This window comes from Oryctolagus cuniculus, chromosome X (assembly GCF_964237555.1).
Source record: "Oryctolagus cuniculus chromosome X, mOryCun1.1, whole genome shotgun sequence".
In the NCBI taxonomy this organism is placed as follows: Eukaryota; Metazoa; Chordata; class Mammalia; order Lagomorpha; family Leporidae; genus Oryctolagus; species Oryctolagus cuniculus.
Window position 1 is genome coordinate 50,279,612 of NC_091453.1, and position 23,213 is coordinate 50,302,824.

The window sequence follows — 23,213 nt, forward strand, 5'->3', positions numbered from 1 at the left end:
GCAGTGGAGGATGGCCCAAGTGCTTGGGTCCTGCACCCGCATGGGAGACCAGGATAAGCACCTGGCTCCTGGCTTCGGATCAGCGCGGTGTGCGGCCATTGGAGGGTGAACCAATGGCAAAGGAAGACCTTTCTCTCTGTCTCTCTCACTGTCCACCCTGCCTGTTAAAAAAAAAAAGATAATGCATGTAAACTTTGAGTTTTTTTGTTATTTATTTGAAAGGGAGATTTTCTATCTGCTGATTCATTCCCCAAATGCTCACAATAACAGGCTGGGCCCACCAAAACCAGGAGCCTAGAGCTCAATCCGGGTTTCTCACATGTGTGGCAGAGACCTAACTACTTGAGCTATCACCTGCTGCCTCCTGGAGTGCACAATAGTAGGAAGCTGGATCGAAGTAGAGCCAGGACTCAATCTCGGGACTCTAATAGGGGATACAGGTGTCCCAAAAGGCAGCTTAACTGCTGTGCCGAATGTGCGTCCCAACACAAACTTTTTGAAGCTCTTTGTATATACCTAACAACAGAGCCCCCAAATATGTGAAGCAAACACTGACAGAAATTAAGGGAGAAGTAGACTAATTGACAGTAAATCTGGAGATTTCAATATCCCACTTTTAATAATGGATGGAACTGTATGGCACAAGATCAACAAGGATGTCAGAAACACCAAAGATTCAGCAACACTAAGATTTTCACATCCACATTCATAAATGATAGTGGTCTGTAGTTTTTAAACTACATTTGACTATAATCTAGACGTAACACACATCTACAGAGTACTTCAACTAATAACAGGATACATATTCTTCTCAAGTACACATGGAATATTCTCCAGGATAGAACATATGCTGGGCCATATAACATGCCTCAGAGTTTTTAAAAGGATTAAAACCACACAAAGTCTATTCTCCAACCACAATTGAATAAAATCAATAGCAAAAAAGAAATTTTGGAATATGAGACAGTCAACACAGTTTTAAATAAATGGTGCTTTCAAAGAAGTCACAGGGCCATTAGACAATACTTTGAGATGGATAAAAACAAAGACATGGGGGACCAGCACTGTGGTGTAGTGGATAAAGCCTCTGCCTGCAATACTGGAATCCCATGTGGGCATTGGTTTGCGTCCCAGCTGCTGCACTTCTGGTCCAGCTCCCTGCTGATGGGCCTGGGTAAGCAGCAGAGATGGCTGAAGTGCTTGTGCCCCTGCACTCCTGTGGGAGTGGGAGAGGCTTCTGGCTCCTGGCTCCTGGCTTCAAACTGGCCCAGGTCTGGCTATTGCAGCCATTTGGGGAGTGAATCAATCAGTAGATAGAAGATTCATTCATTCTCTCTCTCTCTCTATGCCTCTCTCTCTCTATGCCTCTCTCTCTATGCTTCTCTTTGCCTTTTCCCCTCTATAATTCTAGCTTTCAAATAAATAAATAAATTATTAAAATAAACAAGGACACGGGGCAGGCATTTGTGGTTCAGTGGATTAAACCACCGCTTGAGAAGCCCACATACAATATCAGAAGTGCCTGGAATTGAGTCCTGCTGCCATTTCTGGTCTAGCTTCCTGCTATTCCTGCTAATGTACACTCTGGGAGATAGCAGGTGATGGTCAAGTACTGGGATTCCTGATGGAATTTCTGACTCCTGGCTTCAGGCTGTCCTAGCTCCATCTTTTGCAGACATTTAATGAATGAACCAGCAGGTGAAGATCTCCCTCCCTCCCTCCCTCCCTCCCTCCCTCTCTCTCTCTCTCTGCCTTCCAAATAAATATAAATAAATAAAAAAGATATAACATTCCAAAATTATGGAATGTATATAAAGTGATGCTTAGAAGGAATTCTTTAATTAAATTTGATTTCAGTTTTTCTATACATTTTTAATTTCTTTAAAGATTCATTTATGGAATGGTGTTTTTGGCATAATGAATAAAGCCACCAGCTGCAAAGCTGGCATCCCATATGTGTGCTGATTCTGGTCCTGGCTACTCTGCTTCTGATCCAGCTCCCTGCTAATGGCCTGGGAAAGCAGCAGAAGATGGCCCAAGTGCTTGGGCCTGTGTACCCACATGGGAGACCTGGAAGAAGCTCCTGGCTCCTGGCTTTGGCCTGGCCCAGTCCTGGTCGTTGTGGCCATTTGAGGAGTAAACCAGTGGATGGAAGATCTCTCTCTCTCTCTCTGTCTCTCCACTCTAGCTCTTCCTTTCAAATAAGTAAATCTTGTTTTAAAATAAAATAAAGATAGAATAGTCTTTTCAACAGATGGTACTGAAATAAATGGATATTCACATGCAGAATAATGAATTGGAATTGATTCAAATCATGTACAGATATTTAAGCATATTTAAATAGATCAAAACCCTGAATGTAAGAGTTAATGCTATAGATTTGTTAGAAGAAATTATGTTAATTTAAAGATTTATTTATTTATTTGAAAGGCAGAGGGTTGCAGAGAGGCAGAGAGAGAGATCCTCCATCTTGTTCACTCCCCACATGTCCGCAATGGTCAGAATTGTGCCAATCTGAAGCCAGGAACCAGGAGCCTCCTCCGGGTCTCCCCCATGGATGCAGGGGCCCAAGGACTTGGGCCATCTTCCACTGCTTTCCCAGGCCATAGCAGAGAGCCAGGTCAGAAGCGGAACATCCGGCCCCCGAACCGGTGCCCATATGTAATGCTGGCACTGCAGGCTATGCCCCAGGCCCCTGATAAAGGTCTTATATCTAGAATATACTTGGTATGAAGAACTCCTATAACCCAGTAAAATTAAGAACCCAGTTTTTCAATGGGTGAAATAATGAGCCTATTAAAGATGCTCACTGTTATTTGCTATCAGGGAAATGGAAATGCAAATCAAAACTCCCGTGAAATAGCCATTTCACACCCGCTGGATGGCTGTCAAAGACAGTGTTGGCAAGAATGTAAAGAAATTGGAAATTTCATACATTGATGGAGAGATGGGAGAATGGTGCCGCTTCCTTGACAAACTGGCAATTCTTTAAAAGTCTAAATAAACATACAAGTACCATAAGATATAGAAAACTCACTTTTACAAACATGGTTTCTAAACTACCCATATTGGACTCTGATTTGAGATGAAGGTGGCTCATTCTTTTGTATTTAGCCTGATGTAGCAAGGATGTTTTGAAAGACTATTTAGTTTTGGCTAGATGAACAACAATGAAGATTTTACTTTTTTCTTATTAGGACCGTAAGAGACAATATGAGCTGCTCAAACTTGAAAGAAACTTCCAGAAACAGGCTAATGTGCTCAGACGTAAAACTGAGGAGGTAAGAAAATCAAATCTGCTAAGTCAACTGTACAATTGTTTTTATACCCAGATGGTAGCAAAGTCATATCCTTTAAATGAATCTGCATTCCAAGATACCAGAGATACCAATCTTGATCAGTAATTCCTAAATTTTGATCACTGTTTATATGTCATTAACCGTGGGCAAATAAAAACCTGATGAAAAATGAAACTATTCAAATAAGGTGGTTTTTTTTCCTAATTGAGCTTAATTATTTCCAAAGAAACCCACAGAGTAATATTGGTATATGGGATATTTCCTGACATCTTTCACTGCAGAACTTCCTTGAGATGTATTCCTCTCCTAGGCTCTAAAGCAGTAGCTGTTCACCAGTATCATATGTGTGGAGGCTTATAAACATGGCTCATAAAGGAACTCAGACCCAGAGAATTTTTATTCTGCGTTACTAATATTCTACAAACTAAAACGTTCTTCATTCAACATTACTATGTGCCGTTTTTACTTAGGCAGCAGCTGCCAACAAGCGTCTCAAGGATGCTCTCCAGAAACAACGGGAGGTTGCAGATAAGCGGAAAGAGACTCAGAGCCGGGGAATGGAAGGCACTGCAGCTCGAGTGAAGGTATGGGCCCGTTGAACTGCCATTTTTCTATGTACACAAGAAATAGGGAAATAACTTTATTTTAGAAATAAACACGGTAGCGTCTGGTGTTGTGGCGTAGTGGTAAAGCTACTTCCTGCAGTGCCAGCATCTGATATGGGTGCCGGTTCAAGTCCCCACTGCTCTGCTTCCGATCCAGCTCTCTGCTATGGCCTGGGAAAGCAGTAGAAGATGGCCCAAGTCCTTGGGCTCCTGCACCCACGTGGGAGACCCAGAATAAGCTCCTGGCTCCTGGCGCAGCTCCGGCTGTTGCGGCCATTTGGGGAGTGAACCAGCAGATGGTTCTGTCTGTCTCTACCTCTCTTTGTAACTCTGCCTTTCAAGTAAAATAAGTAAGTCTCTAAAAATAAATAAATAAACACGACAAAACCTGAACTTCTACCTGAAAGCCTTAGTTCCTAAAACATACAAGTATTTTTGAACTGTTGTTAAAGACCAAGAATGTAGAACCCTTTCTATCCTTGTCCCTATTGAGGTTCATTTACTTTTTAAAACAGCTTTATTGAGGCATAATTAACATAGCATGAATTGTACATACTTAAAGTACGCAGTTTGAAATTTGACACAGTTATATGTGCATCCATGAAATCATCACAATGAAGATAATGATAAGGTTCAGCATTGCCAAAATTTTTTTGTAATCCCCCTACTCTATTCCAGACAGTTATTCATCTGCTTTGCATAATTGCAGAATTTTTTTCATTTTGTAGAATTTTATGAAATTGGAATCATATCCATATAATTTTTTCTAGCTTCCTTTTTATTTAAGATTTATTTTATTTATTTGAAGGCAGAGTTACAGAGAGAAAGGAAACTTCCGTCCACTGGTTCACTTCCCAAATGTCCACAACAGCCGGGACTAGGCCAAGCTAAAGCCAGGAGCCAGGAGCTTCTTCCAGGTCTCCCACGTGGGTACAGGGGCCCCAAGCACTTGGGCCATATTCCACTGCTTTCTCAGGAACATTAGCAGGGAGCTGGATCAGAAGTGGAGCATCCAGGACTCGAACCAGTGCCCATATACAGGCGGTGGCTTCATCCATTATGCTACAGCACTGGCCCAAGCTTCTTTCTTTATTAAAAAATGTTTCTTTATATTCATTACTTGACAGGCAGAGAGACAGAGACAGAAACAGAGAACAAGTTAGATTTCCATGCACTGGTTCACTCCCCAAATGCCTGCAACAGGCAGAGACAGGCCAGGCCAAAGCCAGGAGCCAAGAACTCCATCCTGATCTCCCTTGTGAGTGCCAGGAACTCAAGTACTTGAACCATCATCCACTGCTCCCCAGCACATTAGCAGGAGCTGGATGGGAAGCAGAGCAGCTAGGACTGGAACCAGCACTCCAGAATGGGATGCAAGCTTTCCAAGTGCCAGCTCAACCTTCTGTGCCACAACACCTATCCCTGGCCTCTTTGATTCAGCACAATTATATTGAAATCCCTCTAAATGGTTTCATGTATCTTTACTTTTTTTTATTGCTGAGTCACAGCCCATTCATTGTATGGATATACCACAATTTGTTTATCCATTCATATATGGACTTTTGGGTTGTTTCCAGTCTTTGGCTTTTTTTTTTTTTAGATTTATTTATTTGAGAGGCAGAGTTACAAAGAGAGAGAGGGAGAGACAGAGAAAGAGGTCTTCCATCCACTGGTTCACTCCCCAAATGGCCACAGTGGCCAGAGCTGGGCCGATCAGATGCCAGGAGCCAAGAGCTTCTTCTGGGTCCCCCAGAGTGCAAGGGCCCAAGCACTTGGGCCATCTTCCACTACTTTGCCAGGCTATCAGCAGGGAATTGGATCCAGGACTTAAGCCGGTGCCCATATGGGATGCCAGCTCCACAGGCGGAGGCTTAACCTACTATGCCACAGCACTGGCCCCAGTCTGTGGCTTTTGTAAATGTTGTACTGAACATTTAAGTGCAAATCTTTGTGTGGACATAAATTTTTCATTTCTTTTGAGTAGGTAGCTAGGACTTGAATAGCTTTCTTGTATAACATGGATATGTTTTAACTTTTAAGCAACTGTCCAACTTTTTTCCAACATTTTATATTCCCTCTAGCAATGTATGAAAGTTCTAGTTGCTGCACATTCTTACTCAGTGTGGTCAGTGTTGTAAGTTTCAGCTATTCTATTCGGTGAGTTAGTGGTACCTCATTGTGGTTTTCATTTTCATTTCTGTAAATAAACAATGATTTTTGAACATGTTCTGCAGGCTTATAGCCATATGTACGTATATTTTCTTTTGTGAAATATCTGTCCATATAATTGGGTTGTCTTTTGTCTTATTATTAGAGTTCTTCATATATTCCAAAGATACCCAACAGAGGAGTTTCTGTGTTTTACAAATATTTTCTCCCCGGTTATTTAGTTTGTCTTTTCTTTTTGATACTTTTCAAATTTTGATTCTATGTAATTTGATAGTTTTTTCTCATGCCTCATGATTTTCGCATTTAAATATTTCTATTTAAGAAATATTCGTCAACTTTGTGTTCACTAAGATTGCCTGATAAATTTTCTTCTAGAAGTTTTGTTTATAAGCTTTACATTTAGGAATGGGACTCATTTTGATTTTTTTTTTCAAAGATTTAAGTATTTTAAAGTCAGAGTTACACAGAGAGAGGAGAGGCAGAGAGAGAAGAGTCTTCCATCCACTGGTTCACTCCCCAATTGGCCGCAATGGCCATAGCTGCACCAGGAGCCAGGAGCTTCCTCCGGGTCTACCACGCAGGTGCAGGGACCCAAGGACTTGGGTCATCCTCCACTGCTTTCCCAGGCCATAGCAGAGAGCTGGATCGGAAGTGGAACAGCCAGGACTTGAACCAGCACCCATATGGAATGCCAGCACTGCAGGCGGCAGCTTTACCCACTTCACTACAGCACCGGCCCCTCATTTTGATTTGACACCTCTATCAATTAAATATCCAGACATCTATTTCTAGATCCTGTGTCATAATTTACATGTCTATTTTTATGCCAATACCAAACGTCTTGAATGCAGTTGCTTTATAATAGGTCCTGAAATAAGGTAATATAAGCCCTCTAAAGTTGTTATTCTTTTGTTCTGAGAAAACTAAATCCTTTGCATTTCCTTTTAAAATCAGTTTGACAGTTTGCTCAAAAAAAGCCTACGGGGAGTTTGATCAGGCTTGCAGAAAATTTATAGATAAATTTGAGGAGAAATAGCATCTTAAGAATATTGAGTCTTTAAATCCATTAATGCAGTACATGACTATTTATTTAGTTTTTCAATTTCTCTCAGCAGTGTTTTAGTTTTCAGTGTACAAATGTTGAATCTTTTGTCATGAATGCCCCTAAATATTTCTTATTTTATGATATTGGAAATGGCATTTTTTATTACTACTCCCAATTGTTTAGACATACTTATAGCTTTTTGTAGCATCTTTTGGGTTTTCTACATAGATGCTGATGTTACCTGCAAATAGGAGCAATTTTATTTTCTTCTTTTTCACTCTGTACCTTTTTAACAAACTATCTTGCCTATTGTACTTTCTAGAACCTCCCATACAATATTGAATAGAATAGACAAGAGGAAACATCCTTGTATTGTTCTCAATCTTGGGAAGAGAGCATTCAAACTTTCACTGTGAAGTATATTAGCTATAGGATTTTTATATATGTCCATTATCAAGTTGAAGAAATCCCTTACCTAGTTTGCTGAAGATTTTATTATAATTGATTTTTTTCAGTTTTTTTCTGTATTCAGATGCTCTTAGGGGATTTTTTTGTCTGCTAGGGTGTCAAATCACGTTGACTTCCCCTCATTCGATTAAAGTATAACTGACATGCAATAAAATGTACCCTTATTATACACTTTTGTGAGTTTTGACAGTGTGTAATTGTACAACCACCACTACACACAAGATAGAGAATAGTTCTCTCGGGGCCAGCATTGTGACATAGCAGATAAAGCTGCCAGCATCCCACATGGGCATTGGTTTATATCCTGGCTGCTCCCCTTGCAATCCAGCTGCCTGCTAATGGCCTGGGAAAGCAGCAGAAGATGGCCCAAGGTACTTGAGCCCCTGCTAACCACATGGGAGACCTGGATGAAGCTCCTGGCTCCTGGCTTCAGCCTGGCCCAGCCCCAGCTGTTGTAGCCATCTAGGCAGTGAAACAACAGATGAAAAACCTCACTGTGTGTCTCTTCCCTTCTCTGTAGCTCTGACTTTCAAATAAATAAATAAATCTTTAAAAAAAAAGAATAATTTTCTTGCCCCAAAAACTCTTTGCACACACCTTGCCCTTGGCAAACACTGATCTGTAGTCTGTTATAGCTGTCCCTTTGCATCAGTGTTGTAAATAGAAGCATACAGTATGATTTCTTTCACTTAGCATGATGCATTTGAGATGCATCCAGGTTATTGTGTGTATCAGTAGTTTGCACCCTTTCTTGCTGAGCAGTAATATATTGTATATATTAACCACAATTTATTTATGCATTCACCTATTAAAGGATGTCTTGAGGATTTTTGTCCCAGTTTTTGACAACTATGAGTGATATTAGGATTCTCCAAAGAGACAGTACCAATAGGATAGATATATTTGTACTCATAGATACGTAGGATGATACTTCAAAAAATTCATGGAAAATGGAATTAAAAGACAAGATTGTGGGGCCATTGCAGTGCTGTAGCAAATAAAGCAGCCACCTGTAGTGCCGGCATCCCATGTGGGCACTGGTTCAAGTCCTGTCTGCTTCTCTTCCAATCCAGCTCTCTGCTTATGGCCTGGGAAAGCAGTAGAGGATAGCCCCAATGCTTGGGCCCCTGCACCCACGTGGGGACCCAGATGAAGCTCTGGCTCCTGACTTTCACTTGGCCCAGCCCTGGCCATTACAGTTATTTGGGGCATGAACCAGTGGATGGAAGATATTCTCTCTCTCTCTTTCTCTCTTTCTCTTTTCCTCTACTTCTCTGTAACTCTGACTTTCAAATCTTTTTTTTAAAAAAACAATTGTTTTGGTACAAAAATTTTGAAATCCATGCGTTTTTTTTTCATATTATGCATTTTGCATGATCTTTTGGAAACTCTGTTTTGTATACAAAGGAATTTGTCAGGGGAATTGGCTCACAGCATTATAGAGGCTGGGAGGTCCAACAATAGACCATGTGCAGGCTGGAGGCCCAAGGATGCAAATAGCCTGGCTATCCAAGTCTGAAGGCCTGAGAACCCAGGGCGGGGGGGTCACCTGCTGTAAGTCCTGGAGTCTAAGAGTCAGAGAGCCCTAAGTTCTGATGTTTGAGAGCAGAAGTCTTTCCAATCTCCAAGAGAGAAAGAGGACATCACCCTTCCTGTACCTTTTCTGTTCTGTCTGGGCCCTAGCCAATTGGATGGTGCCCGCCCACATTGAGGGTAGATCTAACCCACTTGGTTCCCCAACTCAAATACCAGTCTACCCCTGAGAACACCCTCACTGATATACCCAGAAAGAATGCTTACAACCCTCTTGATCTTCCTTAATCTAATCAAGCTGACACCTCAAATTGACTATCACATGACTAAACCTGCTTTTTTTTTTATTTGACAGATAGAGTTAGACAATGAGAGAGAGACAGGTAGAAAGGTCTTCCTTCCGTTGGTTCACTCCCCAAATGACCACTACGCCCGCAGCTACACCAATCCGAAGCCAGGAGCAGGTGCTTCTTCCTGGTCTCCCACGTGGGTGCAGGCGCTGAAGCACTCCCGGGCCACAGCAGAGAGTTGGAATGGAAGAGGAGCAACTGGGACTAGAACCCAGCACCCATATTGGGATGCCGGCGGCACCACAGGTGGAGGATTAACCAACTGAGCCACAGCACCAGCCCCCTAAACCTGCTCTTAAGAAACTCACAGGTTTCTATGTAAACAAAAGTGCTTGCTGGGCCGGTGCTGTGGCACAGCGAGTTAACGCCCTAGCCTAAAGCACCAGCATCCCCTATGGCTGCCTGTTCGAGACCCAGCTGCTCCACTTCCGATCCAGCTCTCTGCTATGGCCTGGGAAAGCAGTAGAAGATGGCCCAAGTCCTTGGCTCCTGCACCCTCATGGGAGACCCGAAAGAAGCTCCTGGCTCCTGGCTTTGGATCTGCATAGTTCTGGCTGTTGTGGCTAATTGGGGAGTGAACCATCAGATGGAAGACCTCTCTCTCTCTCTCTCTCTCTCTCTCTCTCTCTGCTTCTCCTCTCTCTCTGTAACTCTGACTTTCAAATAAATAAATAAATCTTTTTAAAAAAAGTGAAAAAAGTGCTTGCTTTGGCAGCACGTATACTAAAATTGGAATGATGTAGATAAGATTAGCATGGCCTCTGCACGAGGATGATATGCAGATTTATGGAATGTTCTATATATTTTTTCTATTTTTTAATTCCCCCAGATACCATTTGGAACTATTATAATAAATATGGTGGGTAAAAACAACTTAAGGAACCTTTCCAATGTCTTAGGTTGCAGGAAACTTTGTGAAGTTTCCTTTTTGAGGTCTAACACACTGTACTGTACATTATCAAAATGTCATTTACATGAGTCATTATGCTAATGAGTAAGTAAGTTATTCTTTATATATTGATGCATTTTATAACTTCCTCCATTAAAAGCATAACTGCTATTTTTTTAAATAAAAAGTAATCATTTCACTTGGGTAACTACCTAGGAGTGGGACTTCTGGGTCATAGGGTAAATATAAGCTTAACTTTATAAGGAATTGACATACTGTGTAGCCATTTATTGCTGGTATATAAAATACAGTTGATTTTTTAAAGGTTTTTTTATTTGAATGAGAGAGATCTTTTCATCTTTGGTTTACTGCCAAATCAGCCACAACAACTAGGGCTGGTCCAGGCAAAAACTAATAGCCAGGAGTTTCATCCAGGTCTTCCATGTGGGTGGCAGGGGCCGAAGCACTTGGAACATGTCCTTCCAGTTTCCCAGGCCATTAGCAGGGAGCTGAATGGGAAGTGGAGCAGCTGGGACTCGAACTGGTGCCCATATGGGATGCCGGCATCACAGGCGGCTAAGTCTATAAGCACTATAGCACAGCATCGGCCCCATACATATTAACTTTTTTCATATGACATTAGTCTACTGGCTTTTTTGTTGGCTCTTTTCTAATTTTTTCTTCTAATCTGTATGGGTTTTTTTTTTGTTTTTGTTTGTTTGTTTGTTTGTTTGTTTTTTGCCTGCCCTATCACATTGCCCTCAGGATGATGTTGAATAGAAGTGGTGAAAGTAGATATCTATTTTTCCTAATCTCAGATGGGAAAATTCAGTCTTCCCATTATGTGTGATGGCAGTTGTAGGTTTTTCATGGGTGCTCTTATATCAAGTTGAAGAAGTCCTTACCTGTCCTTGGTTTGCTGTAAGTTTTGGTCACGGGCCGGAGGGGTCTACCGCAGAGGTTAGACCTCTCTCTAACTCTGATTTTCAAATAAATAAATCTTTTTTAAAAGAGAAAAAAAAAAGTTTTGGTCATAAATGGATGTTAAATGTTGCCAAGTGTCTTCTTGGTGATGCGGTGAATTACTTTGAATGAACCAACATTGTATTTTTTTGATAAACTCCACTTGATTGTAATGTATTGTTGAATTCAATTTCTGTTTCTGACTTAGGATGGCTCAGTTTAACGATTTTTGACTTTACATTGGTGTGAAAAGGATAGTCCAGTGGAAATCATACTCCACACTCTGAGTTCTGATCTTTTTCCGGGATATCATTATGTTGTATGATACTCTTGTGATCCTTGGCAGTGGCAGCAAGCTGCAGCTCCAGAACCAGTACCCTACAGTGTATACTGTGTTGCTGGGGTTTTGGGATATTGTATGTTGTGTTTTCACATTCCATCATGTCTATACAGCACCCATATAATCAGGAAGCCCATGGTGACTATACCCATATAATCATGTTGATTTTCACTCTCAGTGCAGTGTTCAATAAGTTACATGAGAAAATTAACACTTTTTTATAAAATGTGCTTTGCGTTAGATTATTTCGCCCAACTGTGGGCTAATGTAAGCGTTCTGAGCATATTTAAGGTAAACTAAGCTAAGTTTTGGTGTTTGGTGGGTTAGGCATATTAAAAGCATTTTAAACTTAGGAAATTTTCAACATACTGTGGGTTTACTGGGACATAATCCTGTCATAAGTCAAGGAGCATCTGTGCATAAAATAAAAATTTTGTTTAAAATGTTAACATCTATGTTGGTGAGGAATATTGGCCTATAGTTTTCTTATAACATCTTTGATTTTTGGTATCAAGATAATGCTGGCATCATAAATTGAGTCAAGAAGTAGTACTTCCTATTTAGTTCTCTGGGGGGCTTTGCAGAATGAAATTTGTTTCTTCCCTGAAAGTTTGAAAAAAGCCATCTTGGGCTAGAGAGGTTTTTTCCTTTTAATAAACAATTTTTAATTTCATTTCCCCCTAAATGTTTTTGAAGACTTATTTTACTTATTTGAAAGGCAGAGTGACAAAGAGAGAAGCAAAAGAGAGAGAGATCTTCCATCCACTGGTTTACCTCTCAAATATGTGCAATGGCCAGGGATGGACTAGGCTAAAGCCAGGAGTCTGGAACTCCATCCAGGTCTCTGACATCGGTGGTAAGGGTCCAAGTACTTGAGCTGTCTTCAGCTGCTTTTCCAGGCACATTAGCAGGGAGCTGGGTTAGAAGTAGTGTAGCCAGGACTCAAACCTGTGCTCTGACATGGTTGCCACTGCAACATGTAACAGCTTAACCTCCTGCATCACAATGCTTGTCCCAGCCTGGAGAGTTTTTTGTTTGCTTGCTTATTTTTTCTCTTAGGGTTGAGGGAATGTTAACAAAGATTCAATTTTAAAAATAGATTGCGGGGTGGGCAGTGCTGTGGCACCTGCAATGCTGGCATCCCATATGGGCGCCGGTTCGTGTCCTGGCTGCTCCACTTCTGATCCAGCTCTCTCCTATGGCCTGGGACAGCAGTAAGAGATGGCCCAAGTCCTTGGGCCCCTGCACCCATGTGGGAGACCCAGAAAGAGGATCCTGGCTCTTGGCTTTGGATCAGCTCAGCTGTGACCTTTGTGGCCATTTGGGGAGTAAATCAGGAAATGGAAGACCCCCCCCCCCCCACTCTCTGTAACTCTGTCTTTCAAATAAGTAAAATAAATCTTTTTTTAACAAAAAAAAAATGCAGCAGCCAGGACTTGAACCAGCTCTCATATAGGATACTGTTGATGCTAGTCCCTCATCTACTTTAAAAATTAAGAATAGAGGCAGGTCTTTTGGCATAGCTGGTTAAGCTGCCTCTTGGGTTGCTTTATCCCATATTGGAACACCAGTTCAAGTCCAGACTGCTTCGTTTTCTGTCCAGCTTCCTGCTAATGCATCCTGGGAAGCAATGGATGCTTTCCTCGTAATTGGGTTCCTGCCACCCACATGGGAAACCTGGATGGAATTCAGGCCTGGCCTAGCACTGGCTGTTGCAGACATTTAGGGAGTGAACCAATGGATGAAAGAGCTCTCTACGTTGTGTGCCTCTCTGTATGTCACATTGCCTTTTAAGTAAATGGAAATAAACATTTTTAAATGAAAATTAAGAATGTATATCTAGGGGCCCAGTGCTGTGGTGTGATAGGCTAAGCCTCCACTTGTGGCACCAGCATCCCATATGGGAACCTGTTCATGTCCTGGCTGCTCCTCTTCTGATCCAGCTCTGCTTATGGCTTGGAAAAGCAGTGGAAAATGGCCTAAGTGCTTGGGCCCCTACACTTGCATGGGAGACTTGGAAGAAGTTCCTGGCTTCTGATCAGCTCAGCTCTGTCCATTGCGGCCACTTGGGAAGTGAACCAGCAGATGGAAGACTTTTCTTTCTGTCTCCCCCTCTCTCTGTAACTCTCTCTCTCAAATAAATAAATAAAAGCTTTAAAAAAATAGAATGTATGTCTGTTAAATAGAATAGATAATAAAAGTATCCTTCAGTTCTACATCATGAGTAGTTAACATTAAAAAACAAATGTCAAGGGGAATTTGCAGGAGGTAAACATGAGGCAGATAGAAACAATAGACCTCTTTTTGTGTGCTGCTGTTAAAGGCCCTAAGAGAGGGTACTGGTGTTTGTGAGTGTAGGTACTAATGGAAATTTCATGTCCAAATGGAACTAAGTCTGGAACTGAATCTAGCCCACTGGGCTATTGGTTCCTCATCCCTAAACCAGACATCACTGATTTCTCTTCTAGAACTGGCTTGGAAATGAAATTGAGGTTATGGTCAGTACTGAGGAAGCCAAACGCCATCTGAATGACCTTCTTGAAGACAGAAAGATCCTGGCTCAGGATGTGGCTCAACTCAAAGAGAAAAAGGAATCTGGAGAGAATCCACCTCCTAAGCTCCGAGTAAGCACCCTTGTGAAAAACATCAGCAGTGGTCAGACTCTGCATTCCTCAAAAATCCTCATCCCAGTGGAGGTGGAGGAGTGCTTTCCTTGTAGTACCTCACTCTCCGTCTCGTTATTCTGCTTTACAGAGGCGCACCTTCTCACTGGCTGAAATGCGTGGTCAAGGTTCGGAGGCAGACGATTCCATTACCAAGCAGATTGAAAGCCTAGAGACTGAAATGGAACTCAGGTAAAGGGACTATCTCTAAGGCATTCCAGTTTATGCTTGGAATAAAAATAGAACCCGTTAATCTAGTAATTCAAAAGCTTATTTTTCAGTAGCTTTGTGATGGTGGAAAAACAAGAGAATGTAGCATTTTTTTTAACCAGGCTCTGCACTAAACATGTAAACATGTTAGATACATTTTCGTCTTCAGTCCCACTGATACCTAATGAGGTAAGTATCATTCTTCCTATTTTACAGACCTGACATGAAGTTCAGAGATCTTAAGAAATTTGCCAAAGGCATTAACTAACAACAGAACTCAGATTCAAACCCAGCTATCTAATTCCAAAGCCCCTGCTTTTTACAACACACCACAATTCTTAATCCAGTAGTATCTGTGAAATGTAGACCCAAGAACAGAATATTAGAGGAACCCAAGAATCGATCATAGAAAAGCAACACCAGGGATGGGTGTTGTGGCACAGCAGGGTAGGTCACTGCTTGGGACAACCACATCCCATACTGGAGTGCTAGTTTGAGCCCTGGCTACCCCGTGTTTCCAAATCAGCTTCCTGCTGATGCACTGGGAAAGCAGTGGATGATGGGCAAGAACTGGGGTTCATGCCACCTGCATTGGAGACCTGGAGATAGTTCTAGCTCCTGACTTCAGCCTGCTCTAGCCCTGGCTCTTATAGGAACTTGGGGGGTAAACAAGCAGATGGAAAGTATCTCTCTCTTTGTCTCTCCCTCTCTTTGTCACTCTACATTTCAGAGAAGTAAATCTTTAACAAAGAAAGAGTGACAACACTAGAGTATTTTAGAGATCATCAGCAAAACTGATATGCTGTAATACTTGTATGAGCATAATGTATAGGTAAACTTAAGAACATTAAATGAGATTAGTAAGTGCATAACATAGTATTTGGCATATTGGAAGTGCTTGCTGCATGTTCTCTCCTCTTTTGGCTGTGAGGCCAGAAATTATGCTATACAGCTTCTCTAATCACCATTACTATCTTTTAAACAGTTAATGAAATCTAAAAGGAACAGAACTTTGACAGATTTTATAGCATCTTATGATAATAGAATTTTGTTGCCCAGAAGACCAGGGAGATCACTCAATTTGATTTTAGCTATTTGTTGTTAGCTACATCTATTAGTCACTCAACATTTGAGTTCTCACTTTGTGCTGTGTTGAATGTAGTTGGGACATATAAAAAGAGCAGATGGCATTATGCTTGCTCTTAAGTGGGAATAGGATAATTACAGTGATGGGCTGAAATTGTTAAAATTTCAGGAATGTTGCAAACCACTGATAGCTTACAATTAATTATGGTGACGGTGTTTATACCACAGCAACTGGCAAAAACTTCAAATCAGGACTTGTTTTTAAAGTACTGGTTGTTAAACATTTACCTGCTTACCATGTACATGAGTAAATGATTCTGTAAATGTAGGGCAAGTGCCAAGTAGAAGGAATTAGAAAGAGGTGAGTTTGATCAGGGAAACTTTCCCAAAGTTGATGAGACCTCAACTAAATTTTGGACTAGATAAGGGATATGAATTGTAAGAGGAAACAAGAGGCCGGCACCACGGCTCAATAGGCTAATCCTCCATCTAGCGGCGCCGGCACACTGGGTTCTAGTCCCGGTCGGGGCGCCGGATTCTTTCCCGGTTGCCCCTCTTCCAGGCCAGCTCTCTGCTGTGGCCAGGGAGTGCAGTGGAGGATGGCCCAAGTGCCTGGGCCCTGCACCCCATGGGAGACCAGGAGAAGCACCTGGCTCCTGCCTTTGGATCAGCGCGGTGCACCGGCCGCAGTGCGCCAGCCATGGCGGCCATTGGAGGGTGAACCAACGGCAAAAGGAAGACCTTTCTCTCTGTCTCTCTCTCTCACTATCCACTCTGTCTGTCAAAAAAAAAAAAGAGGAAACAAGAAAGGGCATATGATTAGATGATGACTCCTCCTATCCTCCTCTCTTCTAAACTCAAAACTTATCAAACTCAATTATACTGCAGATGATATATGTTATGTGTGTATTCTTTGTTTTACATTTACTAATTTTGTCAACCTCAAGGCAATTTATAGCTTATTGAAGGGAAGGATTAAGCATTAAGTCAGGGTTATCAAAGTATAGTCCAGAGACTCCTTGGTACGGGGAGTAGGGGGGGGTGTCTCCAAGACCCTTTCAGGGAATCTGTATAGTCAACACTATCTTCATAATAGTATTAGGACATGATTTGCCTTTTTTACTAGGTTGACATTTATACTCATAGAGCAGAAGCAGTAGTGGACAAAACTGCTGACACCAAAAGCAGTGAACTGGTAGTCATTGTATCCTTCACATCTAAACACTCCCAGTTTTATTTAAAAGCCAGTCTTACTTAAGAGTGGCTTTGGGGGGCCGATGCTGTGGTGCAGTGGGTTAATCCTCCACCTGCGGTTCCAGCATCCCATGTGGGCGCTGGTTCTAGTCCCAGCTGCTCCACTTCTGATCCAGCTCTCTGCTATAGCTTGGGAAAGCAGTGGAGGATGGCCCAAGCACTTGGACCCCTGCGCCTGTGTGGGAGACCCAGAGGAAGCTCCTGGCTTTGGATCAGCTCAGCTCCAACTGTCACGGCCATTTGGGGAATGAACCAGCAGGTGGAAGACCTTGCTCTCTCTGTCTGTAACTCTACCTCTCAAATAAATAAATAAAATCATTTAATAAAAAAGAATGGCTTTGATAAAGCAGAAAAATTATTAATTTTATTAAATCTCAATCCTTGAGTTCACATCTGTTTAAACACCTTTGTGGCAAGAACACATGAAGTACTATTGCCATGTGTGGAGTATCATGGTCTTTTCTAAAAAACTATTGTGCAGTTGTCTGTGGTATGAGCCCAGCAGGCCTGTTTTATCATGGAACATCAGTTTTAAAACTTTATTTTTTTCTTTATTGTCTGAGAGACAGAGGGAGAGAGATAAAGACAGGCAGAGTTCCCTTTCATTGGTCCACTCCTCAAATGCCCTCACTGGCCAAGGCTGAGCCAGGCCAAAACTGGAAGCGAGGAACTCAATCCGAGTCTCTCACGTAGGTATCAGGGACCCAACTACTTGAGCCATCACCTGCTGGAATTGAGAGCAAAGCAAAGGACTTGAACTCAGGCACTTGGTATGGGATGTGGATCCTAACCAGCATCTTAACCACTATGCCAAGTACACACCCTGAAACATTATTTTTACTTGAAAAAAACAACTAACAGACATAATACAGTTAGTCAGATTTGGTTTTCTTGGCAGAAATGTTCTCAAAAATGAACAGAGTGAGCCTGTCACCTCAAAGAAAACAGGTGACAGTATTTATTACCAAAGAAAATATTTGATCTTTTTAGCAAAACTTAGAATTTTGGAAAACTTGTATCTGCTTGGTATTTTTTCATAGCTTTTCTGATAAGACCAGTGATATTAACAAATGTGAATCTGTATATTGTATTAATGAAATATATTAACAATTGGAGGATCTGCACAACTCAGTAGACTAATATTGTCCAAATGACTTGTTACAGAAGTGTATGGGAATACAAGATCCATTTAAATGACAAGATAGACCAGTGGGTTTTATTTACTTATGTGTGTATGTACGTAGCTTGCCTACCCAAACATGACACTTTATTACATTACAACCTAAATCCATTTACATTCCAAACCAGTTAACAGCCATATAAGCACCAGCCCAGACTGAACAATTGCTTATAATCTTCTCCCATTTGTTCCTAATCTGTCTTCTCATCTCCAACTCTCTAGCTGTAACATCTTCCTCTTCACCTCTGGTTCTTCTCAAAAGACTGTGATCTTTGTCCCATGCTATCTCAAGTAGGAATCTCCTATTTTAGCTCTGGCCACATGGAACCTAAGTATGTACCTTGGCCATCTGTGCCCTGGCCAGACAGGCCAACTTAATCCTACCTTTATTTCTCACTCTCCCATGCCACAGCATGTTACAAAGCAGCTGCCTAAGGGTTTCCTGAAGATAGTCACAGTTGAAGTACAGATGACCCAATCTTCCATTGTTTAACATATTGGTATATTATGTACTAGTGCAAATTTTGTCAAGGGACATCTGTCCTGATGTTCCTGAGACTGAATCTATATTTTCATATGTGTGTTTCAAATATACACATATGAAAATATACATACACCTCTGGAAATATTTTATGTCCTGAAAATTTAAAGAGAAAAAAACTAACTCACCTATGGGTTTTACTATGAGGATGCTTCAAAAATTGGGGGAGGGGAATAGAATTAAAAGATAAATTTAGGGACAGGCATTTGGTGCAACAGTTAAGAAACCACATATATGGGTTTTGCATTGTGGTACAGCAGGTTAAGCGACTGCCTGCAATGCCAACATCCCATGTGAGCGCCCGTTTGAGTCCCAGCAACAGAAAGACAACGAAACCATTTGTAACACCCACATTTCATATCATAGTGCCTGGGTTTGAGTCTAGCTCTGCTTCTGATTCCAGCCTCTCCCTGGGAGGCAGCAGTCAATGGCTCAAGTACTTCAGTAAATATTTGCTTATTTGAAAGGGAGAGGGAGAGGGAGAGAGGGAGAGAGAGAACAGTTAGTTAGTTAGTTTTCTTCCATCCACTGGTTCACTCCCCAAATGGCCACAAGGGCTAGGGCTGGCTGGGCCAGGCTGAAGCTAGGAACCTGGAACTCCATCTAGGGGCCCAGGTTCTTGGACCATCTTCTGCTGCCTTCCCAGGAAGCTGGATTGGAAGCAGCGTAGCTAGGACTAGAAACGGTGCTCTGATACCAGATGCTGGCATCTCGAGCAGCAAGTTTACCCACTGCACCACATTGCTGGGCCTGAAACTAACTTTTAAGTAACCACCACTTGTTGAGTTTCAGTGTCATCTCAAACAGGAATATTTACAACTGTGTGAAAAGGCTATTTCATTCCTCCTCCTTTTCCAACTGTATATCCACATGAGGTCAAATTTTCTTAATTTATGTCAGAATAAACAGTATGTCACAAAAGATTGAATGCAGATGGAAACATAAGAGCCTAGCTGTCTTCTACTAAGTCATACCTCCCAGAGTTTTGCAAAAATGTCAAATAATCCCACTCTTTTCACTGAATTGTTTCTTGTCTTGGAAAATATAGTGTTATATTAATATATAATGAGTTTGGTTTTTATGTGAATAAATATTTAAAATTTTTCTAAGTTTTACTTTCTGATAGTATAAATATCTATAGGTACAATGTATGTGAACAGATTTTCTTCAGAGTCTTCAATAATTTTTAAGAACATAATGTCCTAGGCCGGCGCCGTGGCTCAATAGGCTAATCCTCCGCTTTGCGGCGCCGGCACACCGGGTTCTAGTCCCAGTCAGGGCTCTGGATTCTGTCCCAGTTGCCCTTCTTCCAGGCCAGCTCTCTGCTGTGGCCAGGGAGTGCAGTGGAGGATGGCCCAAGTGCTTGGGCCCTGCACCCCATGGGAGACCAGGAGAAGCACCTGGCTCCTGCCATCGGATCAGCACCGGCCACAGTGCGCCGGCCGTGGCGGCCATTGGAGGGTGAACCAACGGCAAAGGATGACCTTTCTCTCTGTCTCTCTCACTGTCCACTCTGCCTGTCCAAAAAAAAAAAAAAAAATAATGTCCTAAGACCCCCAAAATTTGAAAACTTCTATTTCAAGATTACTTTTGTACCCCTTTCCTTATGATGTGTAACATAACATCGCAAGTTAAACAAATGTTGGTATACCTTGTCTCACTAGACACAAATTAAATCTGAGGGGTCTGTTAATGAAATGGAAATATTATGTACATCTTGGTCTAGGCCATACTTGATCTGAACTTACCTGGAAGCTGTCAGTTGGGTCAGTGTACCTCTAGTCTTCTTAGAAAATCTGGGTCTCACAACACCAACCATATGCAGTAATTTGACATTTGATTCTGGCTAAGAGCATCCATCTACCTGTTTGTTCTTTTGAGATTTTCCTTCAGGTCTCCAACCTGAATCTCACTGCTGCATTGGGAGCGTTACCACATCACAGTCTGAACTCCTACAGCCTCAAGATGAAGTCCTGCTTTACCGTCAACACATTATACCAAAAGTCTTATTATAATGGCCCTAAGTCCTGTTACATGAGTCATCTGTTTCGCCTTGTATTTAACAAAGTAATACAGTTTGGATAATCTGGCATTCCATTGTAACAGGATTTGAAATACTATAAAAGTTCTAACCAGATGACTCAATCATTACTTAAATTATATTAGCCCGATAGCTCCATCCATAAGATGACTTGAAGTTTCTCCTCAGGATTCTTGCCTTTCTCCTTGGCGTGTAGGCTACTCACAATAAGGCTTACTGTTTCTTTCCCTGAAGGAGTGCTCAGATTGCTGACCTACAGCAGAAGCTGCTGGATGCTGAAAGTGAAGACAGGCCAAAACAACGCTGGGAAAACATTGCTACTATTCTGGAAGCCAAGTGTGCCCTCAAATATTTAATTGCAGAGGTAAACATCCCTCTTCCCACCAGCAAGACTTGGGGTCCGGTGAGGAAGATTTGGAATAAGATGTTAGGCTTGGAATCCTACTGTAGGGTTATTGCCACTAGTGTTTTTTTTTGTTTGTTTGTTTGTTTTGGGGTTTTTTGTTTGTTTGTTTGTTTGTTTTTGACAGGCAGAGTGGACAGTGAGAGAGAGAGACAGAGAGAAAGGTCTTCCTTTGCCATTGGTTCACCCTCCAATGGCCGCCGCGGCTGGTGCACTGCAGCCGGCGCACCGCGTTGATCCGATGGCAGGAGCCAGGTACTTATCCTGGTCTCCCATGGGGTGCAGGGCCCAAGCACTTGGGCCATCCTCCACTGCATTCCCTGGCCACAGCAGAGAGCTGGCCTGGAAGAGGGGCAACCGGGACAGAATCCGGAGCCCCGACCGGGACTAGAACCCGGTGTGCCGGCGCCGCAAGGCAGAGGATTAGCCTAGTGAGCTGCGGCACTGGCCATCCACTAGTGTTACACAGAGAGGATAGTTGGGTAAAGGCTGGCATAAACAAAGGCAGACCAGCCACTTGTGAAATATAATAGGACTCACAAATTGATACCTGTTGTGCCTGACATTTATAGCAAGCGCTCAATTGATGTTAACTGTTATTAGAGAAAGACCAGGATGCCATGGTGGGCCACTGGTTAAACACAAACTGTTATTGTATTACTCTTTATAAATACCCATAAGACCTGCAAGTCATATATTGTAAAGTTTTAACATACAATCTGAAAAAGAGAAAACCTAAGCATCTTTTGACATATAAACATTCACTTTAGGAAAAATCTTATTATTATAATAAGATGAAGGAGGCATTTACACTCAAGACAGGCATATAAGCTCTGAATCCACACATTTGAGCCATGTTACCCTTTCTACGTTTTTGTGTGATTACTCTTGTGAACACTGGTGTTTATGCTGTTCACCATCTGAGCTCGCAGTGGATGTAAAACTAGGCCAGCATAGGATATCAATCTAGTCTCAGGAGCCCAATCTGCAAGCTCAGCTAATGTGTCTACGAGTTCTGACACGTGAGAAGAGACATTCTGAGACAGGACATAATTGGCCATGGGGTGTGTCCTGTGGATTTCTCTTTAAAATGAACCAAGAGTTTCTTAAATGTCAGAATTTGGAGTTGTCAGTTGCTGTTTGTGTTAGGTTGATTATTGCCTCGAGGCAGAGCAAGAAATGAAAGGACCTTAGTGATGGCTTCTAGCCTTACGATATACGTGTCTCAGCAGAAACCTGGACTCCTGGCCTGGGAATGAAACAGTAGTATTGGTAGTAATCAGTGTTAGAATCCAGATGACTTGAAAAAATAAGAAAGGACTTGGACACGGACACAGAGGAACTCTTCTCAGACCATTTCAAGAAGCTGACATTTCCTGCCTAGTGAATGGCGGAAAAGGTGATCATTCTCTGAATAAACTGATCTTCTTTTATCTTTTCCAGCTCGTCTCCTCCAAAATACAGGTCAGCAAGCTTGAAAGCAGCCTGCAACAGAGCAAGGCCAGCTGTGCAGACATGCAGAAGATGCTGTTTGAGGAACGAAGTCATTTCGCTGAGATAGAGACAGAGTTACAGGCTGAGCTGGTCCGAGTGGAGCAACAGCACCAGGAGAAGGTAAACTCTGGCAGGCCAAGACGCTATGCGAGAAATCAACTGTCAGTGCCTGTCATTGTCAGTTAAAAATGGTGAGGGAGTATAATGTTTCCTTCCAAGGGCCATGTGCTCCTTTTCGGATTTTGCAAATAACCAACCAGAAACAGAGAGAAATGACTTCTCTAAGTTTACACATACCGGCACCTAAGGCTGCCAGCCTCCAGCTTGAATACCAAGATTCACAAGCTGCGAAATGTCACTGCCGCGCCTACGACTTCAAGCCACGAGAGCCACCAAAGAGAGCCCTTGGCTTCAAAATCCGAAGGGAGCCACGTGCTCGCAGCCTGAACTAAGTCAGAGTCCTCCCTTCCCCTGCCTCCTCTGAGGCCACGCGGCGGGTTGTGTCTTGGTCTAGGTGCTGTACCTTCTCAGCCAGCTGCAGCAAAGCCAAGTGGCTGAGAAGCGGCTAGAAGAGTCAGCCAGCGGGAAGGAAGAGCAGCTGCTGAGCACGCTGAAGTGTCAGGTACGGGGACAAGGGAACGGTTTCATAGCTCGCGCGGAGAAGCCTACCTCCTTAGACC

At 42.3% G+C, this 23,213-nt stretch overlaps 1 protein-coding gene, 1 long non-coding RNA gene and 1 other non-coding gene across 9 annotated transcripts in view; 2 read left to right on the forward strand and 1 right to left on the reverse strand.

The window, feature by feature from the left end:
• KIF4A (kinesin family member 4A) overlaps positions 1–23,213 on the forward strand; it is a 129,474-nt gene that overhangs the window by 91,864 nt on the left and 14,397 nt on the right. For all 5 annotated transcript variants that reach the window (XM_008272747.4, XM_008272749.4, XM_008272750.4 and 2 more), the window contains exons 20-26: positions 3,198–3,281; positions 3,770–3,883; positions 14,130–14,285; positions 14,416–14,516; positions 20,871–21,000; positions 22,483–22,653; positions 23,048–23,155. In XM_008272747.4, the coding sequence (XP_008270969.1) occupies positions 3,198–3,281; positions 3,770–3,883; positions 14,130–14,285; positions 14,416–14,516; positions 20,871–21,000; positions 22,483–22,653; positions 23,048–23,155 (864 nt within the window). The remainder of the gene's footprint in view (positions 1–3,197; positions 3,282–3,769; positions 3,884–14,129; positions 14,286–14,415; positions 14,517–20,870; positions 21,001–22,482; positions 22,654–23,047; positions 23,156–23,213) is intronic.
• LOC103351859 (uncharacterized) overlaps positions 1–23,213 on the reverse strand; it is a 105,559-nt gene that overhangs the window by 52,587 nt on the left and 29,759 nt on the right. The gene's annotated exons all lie outside the window — the stretch shown is intronic.
• Positions 10,169–10,275, forward strand: LOC127485010 (U6 spliceosomal RNA). The gene has a single exon (XR_007912219.1). It is a non-coding gene; the product is annotated as a U6 spliceosomal RNA (small nuclear RNA).